This window comes from Lepidochelys olivacea (genome assembly GCF_965140295.1).
Source record: "Lepidochelys olivacea isolate rLepOli2 genome assembly, chromosome: 11".
NCBI classification, from domain to species: Eukaryota; Metazoa; Chordata; order Testudines; family Cheloniidae; genus Lepidochelys; species Lepidochelys olivacea.
Genome location: NC_140421.1, coordinates 1,384,291 through 1,397,694, shown reverse-complemented (window position 1 = coordinate 1,397,694; position 13,404 = coordinate 1,384,291). Strand labels below are relative to the sequence as shown.

Genomic DNA, 13,404 nt, shown 5'->3' with positions numbered 1-13,404 from the left:
GGCTACAGGGTTGTCCCCGACGGCGCTCCGTCGGGGGGCGGATGTGACGTCCTGCGCGGCTGCCGTTGGCTTCCGGGTGAGGCGCTGCCCGCTTCGCTTCCCCCCGGGACAGGTGAGCGCCGCCCTCGCGGCCTTCGGGGGGCAGGGCCCCTCTGGCCCCGCGCGGGGCACGGTCGGGATCCCCTGGCCAATGGGGGGGCGGGATCCCCTGGCCAATGGGGGGGCGGGGTCTCCTGGCCAATGGGGGGCGGGGCGGGGTCTCCTGGCCGCCCCTGGCCAATGGGGGGCGGGGCGGGATCCCCTGGCCAATGGGGGGGCGGGGTCTCCTGGCCAATGGGGGGGCGGGATCCCCTGGCCAATGCGGGGCGGGGCGGGGCGGGATCCCCTGGCCGCCCCTGGCCAATGGGGGGCGGGGCGGGATCCCCTGGCCGCCCCTGGCCAATGGGGGAGGCGGGGTCCTCTGGGTCCCCCTGGCCAATGCGGGATCCCCTGGGTCCCCCTGGCCAATGGGGGGGGCGGGGTCCCCTGGGTCCCCCTGGCCAATGGGGGGGGGGATCCTCCAGGCTCTGCTGGGCATTCAGGGCACAAGGTCCCCGTGGCCCGTCCTGGCCTGCGCTGACCCCTCTAGCCGCATTCTAACCCCTCATTGCCGCCTTCAGGAGATCGACAATCGTGCGTCGGACCCTCAGGAACCCGGAGATTGGCCCCCAAATTGCGACATTTAAACCCAGATTTAATTGTGTGTTTTCGGCCAGTCTCGTGGTGTTTGAAACCCCCCTCGCACCCCTTCCCAAGGTGCGTGTGTGGGGCAATTAGTGTCGCCCGCTCCCTCACACGGGCTGGATATGGCCACCGGACTCCTCGTTGTTTTTGTGGATATAGACTGACACGGCTCGCCCCGAAACCCAGCTGCAGGAGCTCTCACCCCCACATCTGCAGTCTCCTGCCCAGCACTTTATCCTGTCCCCCAGCCCCCCACCAGTTCTCTCCTCACCCAACCCCCCCTTCAGTGCCCCTCAGTTCAGTCTCCCTCTCCCATTGCCTCCCACTACCCTTAGTTCACCCTCCTAGCACTCACCCCATCTGCCCAGAACCCCCTATCAATACAGCCCTTCCCCTCCCCGTCAGCCCTCCCCCTCCTCATGGCAGCTCCCAGCCTCACCTCTGCTCCTTAAGGTTCTTCACCCTCTCCAGACCTCGGGGAGGGGGGCAGGGCTGCAGTGGGGTCCCCTCTCCCACTTCCCAGGCTAGCAGGGGAGCAGCCGCCTGGGCTGACAGCCAAAGCCCCGCTCAGGCCCGGGGTGGCTGACAGGATTTCTAAATAAAATTAAGCCTCACTTTTAGAACTCTCATTTTTTTCTAGTTGATTCAATTGCTTATTTGAGGGTTGTGGAGGGGGCCCCCCCCAGATGAATTTTCTCTTCCCTGCTGGAGTGTCGGCTCCTGTCTCTTGTTAGCTTGACAGCTTTGTTTATCAGAGGTGTAAATAAATTCTCATTGTCTTTCAAAGTACTTTGTAATTAGCTGCCTGGTGGAGAAACCGCATTCCTTTGTCCAGGGCAGGTAACTCCTGTTTGACTGGAAAGAATCATCCTGCCATGTGAGCGTTCTCTTCCCCAAGAGTTGGCACGTCTGCGGCGGGGTCATGATGTGGTTGGTGCCTGGTGTCCGTGGCGCAGCCCGTGGCAGGCTCCCCAGGCACTCGGCAGTCACATGGCCGCAGTGATAGAACTTGGGACCTTTCGCTCCAAAGCCAGCAGCCCTGTCCTGGAGGGGAACCTCCATCGCCAAGAGCAGCACTGCGGGCTCTTTGCCCTGTGTCCCCCAGCTAATGAGCTCTCACCCCCACATCTGCAGTCTCCTGCCCAGCACTTTATCCTGTCCCCCAGCCCCCCACCAGTTCTCTCCTCACCCAACCCCCCCTTCAGTGCCCCTCAGTTCAGTCCCCCTCCCCCATTGCCTCCCACTACCCTCAGTTCACCCTCCCAGCACTCACCCCATCTGCCCAGAACCCCCATCAATACAGCCCTCCCCACCATCAGCCCTCCCCCTCCTCACGGCAGCCCCCAGCCTTTTGTAGTGATAATCACCCATTTTTTCATGGTTTGTGTGTATAAAAACGTCTTCTGTACTTTCCACAGGATGCATCCGCTGAAGTGAGCTGTAGCTCACGAAAGTTCATGCTCAGATAAATTGGTTAGTCTCTAAGGTGCCACAAGTCCTCCTTTTCTTCCAGCTCATGGTGCAGCACAACTGCCCATCCCCTGCCAGGTCACGGGTGCCAAGTCACAGGGCACGGGAGCCTGTCGATGGCTCTCTCTGCCTCACTCTCATTCCTTCTTCAGACTCCTGCTGGAAACAATGCAGCCCCTCGAGGTCAGGTCTGTGTTTGAGGCTGCCCAGGACCCCACCTTCCTGCATGGACTCTCCCTCGTCAATGGTGTTTCAGAGGACGTGCGGTCCATAGACTCTAATGCCATAATGCAAGGTAGTGCATAAAAGCCAGTGAGCTGGCTAGAGGGGTAGTGGAGCCAGCGGAGGGGCTTCCTGGGGGGAGGGTGGGAGAGTGTCCAGTGGGGGGATTTTGCTGCAGTCCAATACTAAGAGGTATCCCACTCTCTGGGGCTTGGTGGGGTGATGGGCTCTGGTTTGAGCTGCTTTACCCCAGTCAAGAGCCTTCAGCCTGAGGAGCGCAAAACACTTCACACGCACACTGAAACTAATCCTGTTTGGTGGGTCGGTATCATCCCTGTGTTACAGGTGGGGAAACTGAGGCACAGAGGTGCAGTAACTTGCCCAGGGCCATGCATAAAGTGAGTGGCAGAGTCAGGAACAGTCAAACTGACTCTTCACTGTTTGCTCTAGCCACACTTTGGAGTGATCTGTCTGTCCTGTAGCCCTCTGTTCCTCTCCAATGGAAGTGGCTTATCTTCCCTGAGCTCCTCTCCCTCTTTCAGAGAAGCTAGTGGTGGCCATTAGGGAGGAGAGAGCCCGAGGGGTCCCAGAGATACCGGACCGGATGTGCTGCTCAGCCTGCTCCCGGGTGTTTGACAGCAGGGAGGAGCAGGTAGGCAGCAGCCTCGGGGGTGGAGGCGGAGGGGTGGTGTGTTTTCCATTGCCTCCAGCAGGCAGTGTTGTGAGCGAGCAGGCAGCTGGGGAAGCCGGGTTGTGTGAAATGGGTATGTGAATGGCCGAAATGTGGACCATGGAGATCTGCAGTTGTGGCCTGGGTACGTGGAGATGCAGCCCAGAGACTACTGGTCCTGAAATGCAGTGCTCCATTTTGGGCTTACCCACTTGGCACAAGGTGGAGTATTTCACGCTGGGATTTGTAGTCTCCATCAGCCGCACCCACAGAACGAGGGAGGCTGCAATTGATTCTATTTTAAGCCAGTCAAGTGCATTCCTCAGGCCCCTGGTAAACTGCGGCTGCATCTCTCAGCTGGGCAGGGTCTGGGAGCTCTGGCATAGCCACATTACCAGCTTCCACACGCTGCAAAGCCCTGGGCCAGAAAGCTGGTGCCAAGGCCCTGCAACCCTGGGGGCAGGGTGGGAACTTGGCGCTAAGGGCATTAGCTAACCAAGTGACCATGACGTGCCAATAAAGCAAGGCAGCTTCTGCTGATTCCCAAGTCCCCGGCAGGCTGGCATCTGGCTGAGGGGACCTCCGCACTGTCCAGTCCCGGGGCATGGGTCGGTGCGCTTCCATTCATCCGACCTGGGGGATTATCAGTATGGGAGGCCCCTTCTCACTCCGTTTCCTTCCCAGACTGAGCATTACCGCCTGGACTGGCACCGCTTTAACCTGAAGCAGCGTTTGCTGGGGCGCCGGGCACTTGCAGCAGAGGAGTTTGAGGAGAAGACCCGTGCAGGTGAGGGGGGCAGACAGGAAGGGCTGCTGTCACGGGCTTGCTTGAGTTGGTGGAGCGCCGCACGAAGCAAGCACCCTTTGATTATCAGTTGGTATCCAACTCTAGGCGTCCCCTGCTCTGCAAATTCTGCAACATAGAACAATCTGTCGCTGGCTCAATCCAAAGGTGCGGCTGGGGTTAGGCCCCTGACCAGACTGGCTTTTGGGATCAGCTGGAGCAATCCTTCCTCCCCATCCTAGCTTCACCTGCAACTGGCCACTGGAGGAGGCAGCTGGCTGTTTTATCTTGGCTGTTGGGCCCTGACTGGGTTTTGCCCACTCCTGGCCTTTCTACCTGCTGGAGGATCAATTCTTGTTGCTTCCACTAGCAGCTGATCCTAGGGGTGGCCTTTCTGGGCAGCTCTTGGAGGTTTAAACTTGCTACTTTTTTCTCCCCAGAGAGCATGCCTCCTTTGGATGGAGAGGTGACAATGTGGCAGGGGCGTCACATGTCTGGTACACTCCATCACAGCAACTCTTCAGCAGGGCCCATAGGCAGCAGGAAGCCTCTCTGCTGGCACCTGACTGTGTGGAGAAGCTCTGAGCACCAGTCCCACTTATCTTCTCCCTAGTAGCTGCCTGCTTCCTGGATCCCTTTGTTTTCCTGCCCCATGTGGGAGGCTCCTCTGAGATGAGTTCAGGTCCTGTCAGGTCATGTCATACATTACCGCTATATAAATCCATAGTATGCCCACATCTTGAAGACTGCATGTAGATATGGTTGCCCCATCTCAAAAAAGATTTGCTAGAAGCTGGGAGTGGACAACAGGAAGGATCACTGGGTGATTCCCTGTTCTGTTCATTCCCTCTGGGGCACCTGGCCCTGGCCACTGTCGGCAGACAGGTTTCAGAGTCGCAGCCGTGTTAGTCTGTATCTGCAAAAGAATAAGGGGCCACAAGTACTCCTGTTCTTTTTGTCGGCAGACAGGAGACTGGGCTAGACGGACCTTTGGTCTGACCCAGGCTGGCCGCTCTTCTGCTCTTTGTGGTGAGGTTTGTTCTAGTCCCTTCTCTGCCCCCTGGAGCTGGCTGCTCTGACCTGTCAAGTGGGACCAAGCCATAGTCGGGTATCTCAGTGAGGACTGTATGTTCTGCGGGTGCCTCCCTCCTCAAACACTCGCTCCCCCGACCCCAGGATCCTGCTGCACCCCAGAATGTGGTGCAGTCCTTCCACAGCATCTGCCTGGTTCGCTACCCCAGGAGCGTCAGGTGGGTCGTCTCCACACTGTTCACGTTGGCTGGGCTGTGAGAGGCCATCGCACGTGACCTAGAAGGCTGGGGGAAGGAGGGGGGGAGGGCAATGGATATTCGCGGGATCTCTAGGTCTCCAGGTGGGACGTGGAGGAGGTGGCTCTGTGATCCTAGTGGACTGGGAATTGTTCCCTCCTCTTCATTTTAGGACTCGTGCCTTCCTCGGGCACCTTAGCATCTGACAGCCCTGTCCCCCTCCTGCCCCGTTTGCAGGTGATGTCTCCAGCATCTCCGGGTCCGATTCTGACAACTCCGATTCGGGCAGCGAGACCGACCTGCTCCCTCCCCGAGGCCATGCAGACCCAGGGAGCGGCCAGCAGAGCCACCGCTCGGCTAAGGTTCTGTTCCGCAACTCCCAGGGCCAGCTGCTCTCCGCCTACCGCTGTGTGCTGGGCAGTAAGAAGGTAAGCAACGGCCCAGCAGTGCTGAGCCCCATCCCCGGTGACCTGCCAGAGGTCCTGGAGCAGGTCATGGTCCGGGATAGCCCTGACGGGCCAGCAAGCGGGGTTTGGCTGGGACCCCGACCCCTCTTTGCCCCCTATGATCCTGCGGGCAGCTGGACGCATGTGCAGGGGAGCCGGGCGCCAGCTCTGTCGGGATCTGGCTGTTCCATTGTACAAGTGGTCGGGGTTTAGCTGGAGCGGTGCTTGCCAGAGGATCCTTGCCCAAGTGCAGGGGGGTGGCCAGGCCCAGCTCATCCGGCAGGAACCAAGGCTTTAGTTGGTGCATGATGAGCCCTGTTCAGATGGGAGCTGCTGCTGCCATGATCACCTGTCTGGCCTCAGCAGGAAGGGGCGACCCCTGCCACGTGGGTCAGCCCCCAGACTGCCCCTTCCTTGACTGCCTGCAGAGCCCCTGGCTAATGGCTCCCAGCTGGCAAACCCCGCTGGGTCATCGGCTCCAGCAGAGGGAGAGCCTGTGCCACCAGGCTGCTAACAGGAGGGTTTCCTTGTGCCAGGGTGGTGGTGAGCAGCAGGCGGAGCTGGTGGCATCTCTGCAGAGCCTGGGCGCAGGCACCTGTTGGGTTATCCTGATGACAGGCGGTGGACACTTTGCAGGAGCCGTCTTCAGGGGGTGAGTGTCCCAGTCTGGCCCTGAGCATGGGGCTGGGGCAGGGTCTGCTGCTCCAGTGGGCAGAATCCTGTGAGGGCCTTGGCGTGGGAAGGAGAGCTCTGTAGCTTGTGGGTGGTTTGGGGCTGTTTTCCCCTGGCAGAGGGGATCAGAGGGGACGTGGTGAGATGGGCCCTTGCCCCCTGTCTGCTTGTGGGGCTGGCCCAGAAGGCGTCTCTCCTCTCCCCAGGGACATGTGGCACTCCCAGAGCCTTCACGGGCCCGTAGCAGCAGCAGCTCCTGGGAGACCCTTCTTCTGCCCGTCTGTCCCCCGAAGCTGGCAGTGTGCTCTGGCTGGAAGAGGAGTGTTCATTTCCCTTCTGTATGGAGGCCCCAACAGGGGCAGGAGCTCACCCGGGTCCCAGAGTGAGTCAGTGCCGGAGCTGGGAAGAAAACCCAGGAGTCCTGACACCCACCCAGTGTGTGCCGCACAGACCCATGGCCAGGCCTGCCCTCATGGAGTGGGCTTAAGCCCTGTCCCCCCATGGCAACAAGGGTCTGGGTCCTGCTGCCCTGGCCCACTCTGCAGTTTCTCTCCCCCAGGCCTGAGGTGCTGGATCACAAGACCTTCCATCGGTACACAGTGCGTGCCCGCCGCGGCACGGTGCAGGGAGTGCGCGATGCCCAGGGCCAGGCCTCCATGCCCAAATCGGCTGGTGCCTCGCTGCGGCGTTACAACGAGGCGGCTCTGCTCAAGGTAGGGGCGAGCGCACGGGCCCAGTTCAGGATTGGGCCCTCGGTGCTGGCCACGCCACTGTTCTGGGGCAGCCTCTGGGTGGGGGCTGCCTAGGCCATGAGCAGCCCCTCCAAGGCCTTGGCTGCAGGTGGCTCCGTGGGCAGAGGCTGGACAGGGTGTGTGCTATGGCTGGAGTGCCCGGGAGTGGGGATGGAGGGGGCGCGCGGGGCCTGGCAGGGAGGCTAGGACAGTGCCATGCTCCCCACTGGGATGCCACCCTGGGTTCCAGTCCCCCTGCTTAGGGGCTGGGGCATGAGAGAGGCGCCCCTGTGCTTGGGATGCCCTGCCTCCTACCCCAGGGCCAGGCCTTTGGGCTCCCTCCCCAGGCTTCTGGCAGTCCCTGAGAGAGGCATTTAGGGATAACGCCCCCCCCCATCCCAGGATCCGAGGCCAGCCTGCCAGGCGCCCTGTCACATCTAGCTGAGTGCCCCTTATTGGCTGGCATCTGAACAGTCCAGGCGCTGCCCTGGCTCGGGGTGTCCGGCGCACAGTGGAAATGCAGACCCCTCTCTAGCTCCTCCTCCCGAGAGCTGAGACCTCATGGGCCCCTGCCCAGCCCGGGGGGACTGCTGCTGGCCCCTCAGACGGGCCCCATCGCTTAAACTCAGCCCCTGGCAGACCTCCACCGGCCGGGCGCTCTGGGGTCACATCCCCGCACAGAATCCTACCCACCACTGCTCTTCACTTCACAGCTCGAGAAATGCCCAGATCTAGACCTAACCGATAATCCCTACACGCATCTCCCTGCCCCAGCTTCCTCCCCGCTGCAGCGTGCTCTGCAGGGCCCTGGTCCTCGGGGGTCCAGGATCTTCCTGCTGCAGAGCTTGGCTTGACTTCCAGGCCGGCGCCCTCTTTCCACCATGGCCCACTTGCTTTCTCGGTCCTTGGGTGGTCCCACCGCTGCCCCAGGCCCCCTGCTGCAAAGCCTGCCTGTCCCTGTCGTGCCAGATCTTCCTGGATCTCTCTCCAAAGCTTCTCCCCAGGAGTCCTTTAACCCTGCTTTGTCACCTCTGCCTCCGGGAAGTGCCCACTCTCCAACCAGCTGTGGCGAAAACCTGTGCCTTCAGCCAAGCCCCTTCGAGTACCCGTTAGGCATCAGAGCAGTCGTTAAGGTTAATGAGTCCCCATTGTCCCTAGGCTGGGGGGGAGGGGCGGCCGGCAGGCAGCACACGGGGGATCCTGCAGCGAGCACCATACTGATGCCTTGATAATAGCAGAACCACTAAGCTGTGCGGCCACAACCTCTGAATCCCCGTCCCCCCCGCCCTGGCACCCCCCAGCTGCACAGGGCTGGCTGTGCTTGGCCATACCCCAGTCCAGAGGAGGGCTGGCAGGTGGGGCCCAGGAGCTAGCGGTGATCCCTCCCCTTCCACCCCCAGGACATCCAGGACCTGCTGGCCGGCTGGGCACAGCATCTGCAGGGAGCCCAGCGCATCTTCCTGCGTGCCCCCCGTGCCAACCGGGCACTGCTCTTCAGCGGCAGGAACCCCCCTCTGCACAAGGACGACCCCCGCGTCTACAACATCCCCTTCAGCACCCGCAGAGCCACCTTCAGGGAGGTGCTGCGGGTGCACGTGGCCCTGGCCACCCTGCAGGTGTATGGTGAATACTGGGGTGCGGGGACAGTGGTGCTGGGGGGCCAGGCGTGAGTGGTCTGCTTCCCTGCTGCCTGTTCCCCTGGCCACCAGGCTGGGATGGCATTGTTTCTAGACTCTGCCCAGGCCAGAGTAGCGGTGCCAAGCTGCCTACTTCAGAGGAATCCTCCTGGGTGGGGGGCAGTGGGTTCCTCCCCCAGGGATGGTGGTTGGCTGCGATGCCCCATCCCGCTCTGTCTGCAGCACCTGCCCTGCCCCACGCTCTGTGGAAGGGGGGTGGGCTGGCTCCCTGCTCTGCCCTCTGTCTGGGGATGGTCTCTGCGGGGCCCAGCTGGTGGCCCGCAGCCCCAAGGCTCCTGTCCCGCAGGGAAGGACACAGCAGTGGCGGATCTCGCTGGCTCCCCCCGGAAGGGCTGGAGGAAAGTGCCGTGTGTGCCGGTGGAAGAGCCCCAGCAGGGTGACGCCAGCAGTGAGTGAGGGGGAAGGGCACCGGCTGACTCCCACCCCCAGCGGTGTTTCCTGAATCGGGGAGGGAGGGTGCCCAGCACTGGACCTGCTCTTGTTTGTGCCCCAGCCTTGTGGTCCCCTTGGGACAGCAGGTTCCAGGCATCTGGGCACCCCGTAAGAGCACGGTGCCGCAGGGCACGGTCTGGGCGTGGGGGGCGCTCCTGGACTGCTCTGATCCAGGCACAGTCCTTCCCAGCGGGCCCTTCCCCCAACTCACCTGCAGAGAAGGGGTGGGGCCTCCTCTGGCCGAGCGCACGGGCGGGCCCACCAGCCCCAATCCCACCTGTCTCCCCCAAAGCCCCGTTGGAGGAGGAGGAGGAGGAGGAGAGCCAGGCTGGGGAGCTGGAGACCGTGGAGGTGACGCTGAGCACGCTGCAGCTCCAGGAGTTTGAGGTGATGCCTAAGCGAAGCCGCAAGAGGAGGAAGAAGAAAAACAAAGTGGGGAGAGGTAAGAACGGGGGGTTCCCCTGGGACGGGCGCTGCTGGTGGCCCTGCCAGACCCACTCAAGGGCAAGGCCCTCGCGGCACAAGGGGCTAACATGGGTGTCCTTTGGTGTGTGTTGGGGGGGTGCATGAGCAGGTGGAAGCTGCTGGCTTCCCTGCCTTTGCCTCTGGCGCTGGGGGCAGCTGGCACCTGGCCTTTGCTGGCAGGGGCTGGGGGAAGCTGCATGCCCCCGGGATGGGGGGAGGGTGTTGGCCCCGGACCGTGTTTATCCCTCTCCTGGTTGTTCCCGGAGCAGGGGCCTGCGCCGTGGGGCCAGGAGGCCACGAAGAGCCCGAGGGCTCAGCACCGCAGCCAGGAGCAGGGATGGTGGCGGAGCCCCAGGACGGGCCTGGGGCAGAGCCTGCTCCCTGGGAGAATGGAGGTAAGTCAGGCTGGGCCATGCTGCTGTCTCTGCCCTGCCCACGTGTGCCACGTCGGGGCTCTGTGGGCTCAGGCCGCTCCTCCCCTGCACCCCATTTGCCCTGTCAGACCCCTCCAGCTCACCCCTCCCATGTGCTGCTGTGTGCGAGCAGGGGCCGAGGGGGGCCAAAGAGGCAGATCAGCAGAGTGGTGGCCATACTGAGCGATCCGGATCGCCCAGTCTGCGCTGTAATATGGGCAGGTGGAAAGGCCCACCCCTAGGAGCGAGGCTGCAGGCCACACCGTGGAGTGGGGGCCTCTGGAAAGGACTCGGGGGTCAGTGGTAAATGGCTGAGCATGAGCTCCCAGGGTGGTGCTGTGGCGAAGGGCTAACGTGAGCCGTGGGGTGTGAACGGGGGATTTTACCTCTGTACACAGCCCTGGGGAGACCGCCCCTGGTCCTGCGTCCAGTTCTGGGCTCCACAGTTTAAGGAGGATGTTTGAAAAAACGGAGAGGTGCAGAGAAGCAGAGGTCTCTTGCACTGAGACCTGTGGGGAGCACCGTCTGCATCCCTTCTGGAGCGGTGGTGATCGCGGTGCGTCACTCCTTGCGGGAGAGCCCTGCGGGGGCTAACAGCTCCTCAGGCCAGCCGAGACAGGCAGAGCCAGAGCCAGACGAACGAAAAGCTGGTGCACCTCGCTAACCCTGCAGGTCGTTAACCATGGCATGTCCTCTCTGGCTGGCTTTGCATCTGGCCTGGTGCCATCCTGGCCCATGCTTTAGCCACAGCCAGGGGTGACGGGCCGGGGGCGCACTCTGGTGGATGCCGCACAGGGGTCAGACCCCTGTGCTGCTTGGGCTGGGGGGCCCCTGGGGCCGGCTCTGAGCTGCTCTGTCCTTCCCTGCCAGAAACGCTGCTGGGCCAGCTCCGTGACGCCCTGTTCACAGCCTGCAAGACGGGGGACGCGGGGACGCTGCGGCGCCTCCTGGGTGCGGCGGAGAGTGGGGCCCCCCCTGCGGGCAGTGAGGATGGTGCTGTGGGGCAGCCCCAAGGCCACCCTGGCAGGGTGCAGAGTGAGGGGTCAGAGCCCACCTGTGCGGCCCCTGGGCTCCTCTCGCTGCTCAGCGAGCCCATCGACGGGACCGGCTTCACCCTGCTGCACGTGGCGGCTGCGGCAGGGAAGGGGGCAGCCGTGCGACTGCTGCTGGAGGCTGGTGCCGACCCTGCGCTCAGGTACAGCGACCCCCTGAGGCCAGCGCTCTGGGCAGTCACCCCCCCTTCCCCCCAAGGCTGGCCCTGCCTGTGGGCCCGGGGGTCTGCAGCATCCTCGTTCGCCCTTCAATGCCCGGTCTGGTCTGGTCCCGGGGGCCTGCGGGAAGGTGCCCTCCGCCTGCACCACTCCAGCCTCTGGGCCCCCCAGCCTGCTCCCTCTCCCCTGCCCCAGGACATCTAGCCAGCTGGGTGGGTGGGCTGGCCAGGGAGCAGGGCGGGGTGGGGTCCCCTTCCCAGTTCTCCCCAGGGCCTGGCTGGCTCGTGGGGCTGCCCGTCCTGCAGGGGCTGGGGGAGGGCAGCCTGCCAAAGGGAAGCAGCAAGCCCTGGCCTATCCCGGCCCTGAGCCGCTCTCTGCTTGGCTCCCAGGGACTGGCAGGAGCGACCTCCGTATTGCGTCTCTGCCGACAAGTCGACACGCAACGTCTTCCGCAGGTTCATGGTGGATCACCCAGCCAAGTACGACTACAGGCGGGCCAAGGTGGGTGCCTCCCGCTGCCCTTCAGCCCTGAGATCCCTCCCTGGCGCCCTCGGACAGCTGGGGGAGCTCAAATCCTCCCACCCCGGGGTGCCTGAGCCCTCCCTGGGGAGCACCAATCCAGCTCCAGGCTGCTGGCCCCCTCCCCCACGCTGGGGGGCCCTGCCCCTAGGCTGCACCTGCCCCGCTCTGAGTTGGGGGGGGGGGGGAGCCGTGTGAGGAGCCAGGAGGGGCTGTAGTGTTAAGGCCCCTGTGTACAATCGAGGAACCCGGCCCACTGCGAGCCAGCTGTGGGGGCTGTCCGCAGAGCCGGGCCGGGGAGCCAGGACCCCCCCCGGCTGACGGAGCTCGTCCTCCCCAGGTGCCCGGGCCCCTGACGGCGGAGATGGAGGCCGGGCGGCTGGAGAAGCAGCGGGCACAGAAAGCACAGCGGAAGCAGCGGGTGCAGGAGGAGGAGGAGAAGCGGCGCTTTGCGGCCCTGCCAGACCGGGAGAAGGTGAGGCCTGGGGGGCCCAGACACCCCAACCCCCATGGGGGGCTCCCTGCCCTGGCTCTCAGGGGCTGCTCAGGCCGGGGGGCAGGGCTCACCCCACTCACTGGGGCTCTGGCTCTCTGCTCCTCAGAGGGCCCTCGCTGCCGAGCGGAGACTGGCTGCCCAGCTGTCGGACACGGGCGCGGCTCTCGCCAACACCAGGTAACAGGCACTGAACCTGCTGCGGGCCCGGGGGGGCAGCGGGGAGGCCCTGTTCCCCTGTGGGGCTGGCAGCTCCCCTGTCCAGTTGCTGGCAGGGAGCAGGCCTGGCCCCAGACGCTGGCCCATGCCGTACCTTCTGGTTTGTGTAGGCGCTGCTGGCAATGTGGCGAGTCCCTGCTGGGCCGGATCCCCTTCCACTACCTCGACTCCTCCTTCTGCTCCACGGGCTGCCTGCAGGCTCATCGCCGGGGCCGCGCCGGCCCCACCTAGCGCCCGCGCCGCCGGGAAGGCAGGCAGCTGCCGAGCGCAATGGGGGTTGTGTGGAATGGACAGTCGCCTGCCAGGTGCTGGGGGGAGGCGCTGGGAGCTCCCGGGGGGCTGAGCCCGAGTGTAAATCCCTGTCGCACCTCAAGGCCTCCTTCCCAGCACGGGGGGCAGCCCCCTGCCTCAAGGGGAAGGGGATCATGGCGCAGGATGGGTTGGGTGGGGGGTGAGCACCGACCCCTGGGCAGGAGCGTCACCGGAACACGGGGTCAGGGTCCTGTTTTGGGGCAGGGGGTGCTGAAGGGGCAGCGTGGCTGGTGGATCGATGGAGGAGGGACTAGACGGCTCAACGCTGGTGCTGTGCCATCCACCTGAGTGTGCCCCACAAGCTGGGCTGAGGGTGGTTAATGACGGGCAGCTTGGCTCAGGGCAGCAGCCCCTTGCCTTGGGGGGAGCTCCCTGCAGCACCCTGGGCCCTGCCCGGCACCCATGAATCCTCCCCTTTACCCAGGGGCTGAGCTGGCTGGCCCGGGGTAGCCCAAGCGGTGACTGACTCAGGCCGCTGCCCGTAAAGCTCAGCCCAGCACACGCCTGCCCTTGCTGCTGGATCTGGGGAAGGTGATATAGCCCCCACACCGCTTCCCCCTTGCCCTGCAGAGGTGGGGGAGGAACCTCCCCCCCCCCCCCCCAGTGCCCAAGGTCCTAGTCACCCCCTGGGTGCTGGGGGCCATGTTGCGGACGGGT

At 63.8% G+C, this 13,404-nt stretch overlaps 1 protein-coding gene across 2 annotated transcripts; it reads left to right on the top strand.

Moving 5' to 3' along the window:
- The first annotated feature begins 38 nt into the window (after positions 1-38).
- On the top strand, positions 39-12,814 carry ANKZF1 (ankyrin repeat and zinc finger peptidyl tRNA hydrolase 1). Of its 2 annotated transcripts, XM_084643693.1 has the most exons (16): positions 39-112; positions 2,346-2,488; positions 2,958-3,067; positions 3,770-3,872; positions 5,375-5,565; positions 6,120-6,235; positions 6,815-6,968; positions 8,387-8,609; positions 8,970-9,071; positions 9,408-9,557; positions 9,850-9,975; positions 10,864-11,188; positions 11,594-11,705; positions 12,064-12,198; positions 12,326-12,396; positions 12,546-12,814. In XM_084643693.1, exons 2-16 carry the CDS (start codon positions 2,362-2,364, stop codon positions 12,664-12,666), a joined length of 2,166 nt encoding a protein of 721 aa, XP_084499819.1. In that variant the 5' UTR covers positions 39-112; positions 2,346-2,361; the 3' UTR covers positions 12,667-12,814. The 2 variants fall into 2 exon arrangements, with proteins under 2 accessions (XP_084499819.1, XP_084499820.1); XM_084643694.1 differs by lacking the exon at positions 8,970-9,071.
- Positions 12,815-13,404: the final 590 nt, after the last annotated feature.

Coding starts and splice junctions, on each gene's coding strand:
- ANKZF1 (XM_084643693.1), top strand. CDS start 2,362: ATGCAGCCCCTCGAGGTCAGGTCTGTGTTTGAGGCTGCCCAGGACCCC. Junction 6,236..6,814: donor GCAGGAGCCGTCTTCAGGGG/GTGAGTGTCCCA, acceptor TCTCTCCCCCAG/GCCTGAGGTGCTGGATCACA. Junction 9,072..9,407: donor CCAGCAGGGTGACGCCAGCA/GTGAGTGAGGGG, acceptor TCTCCCCCAAAG/CCCCGTTGGAGGAGGAGGAG.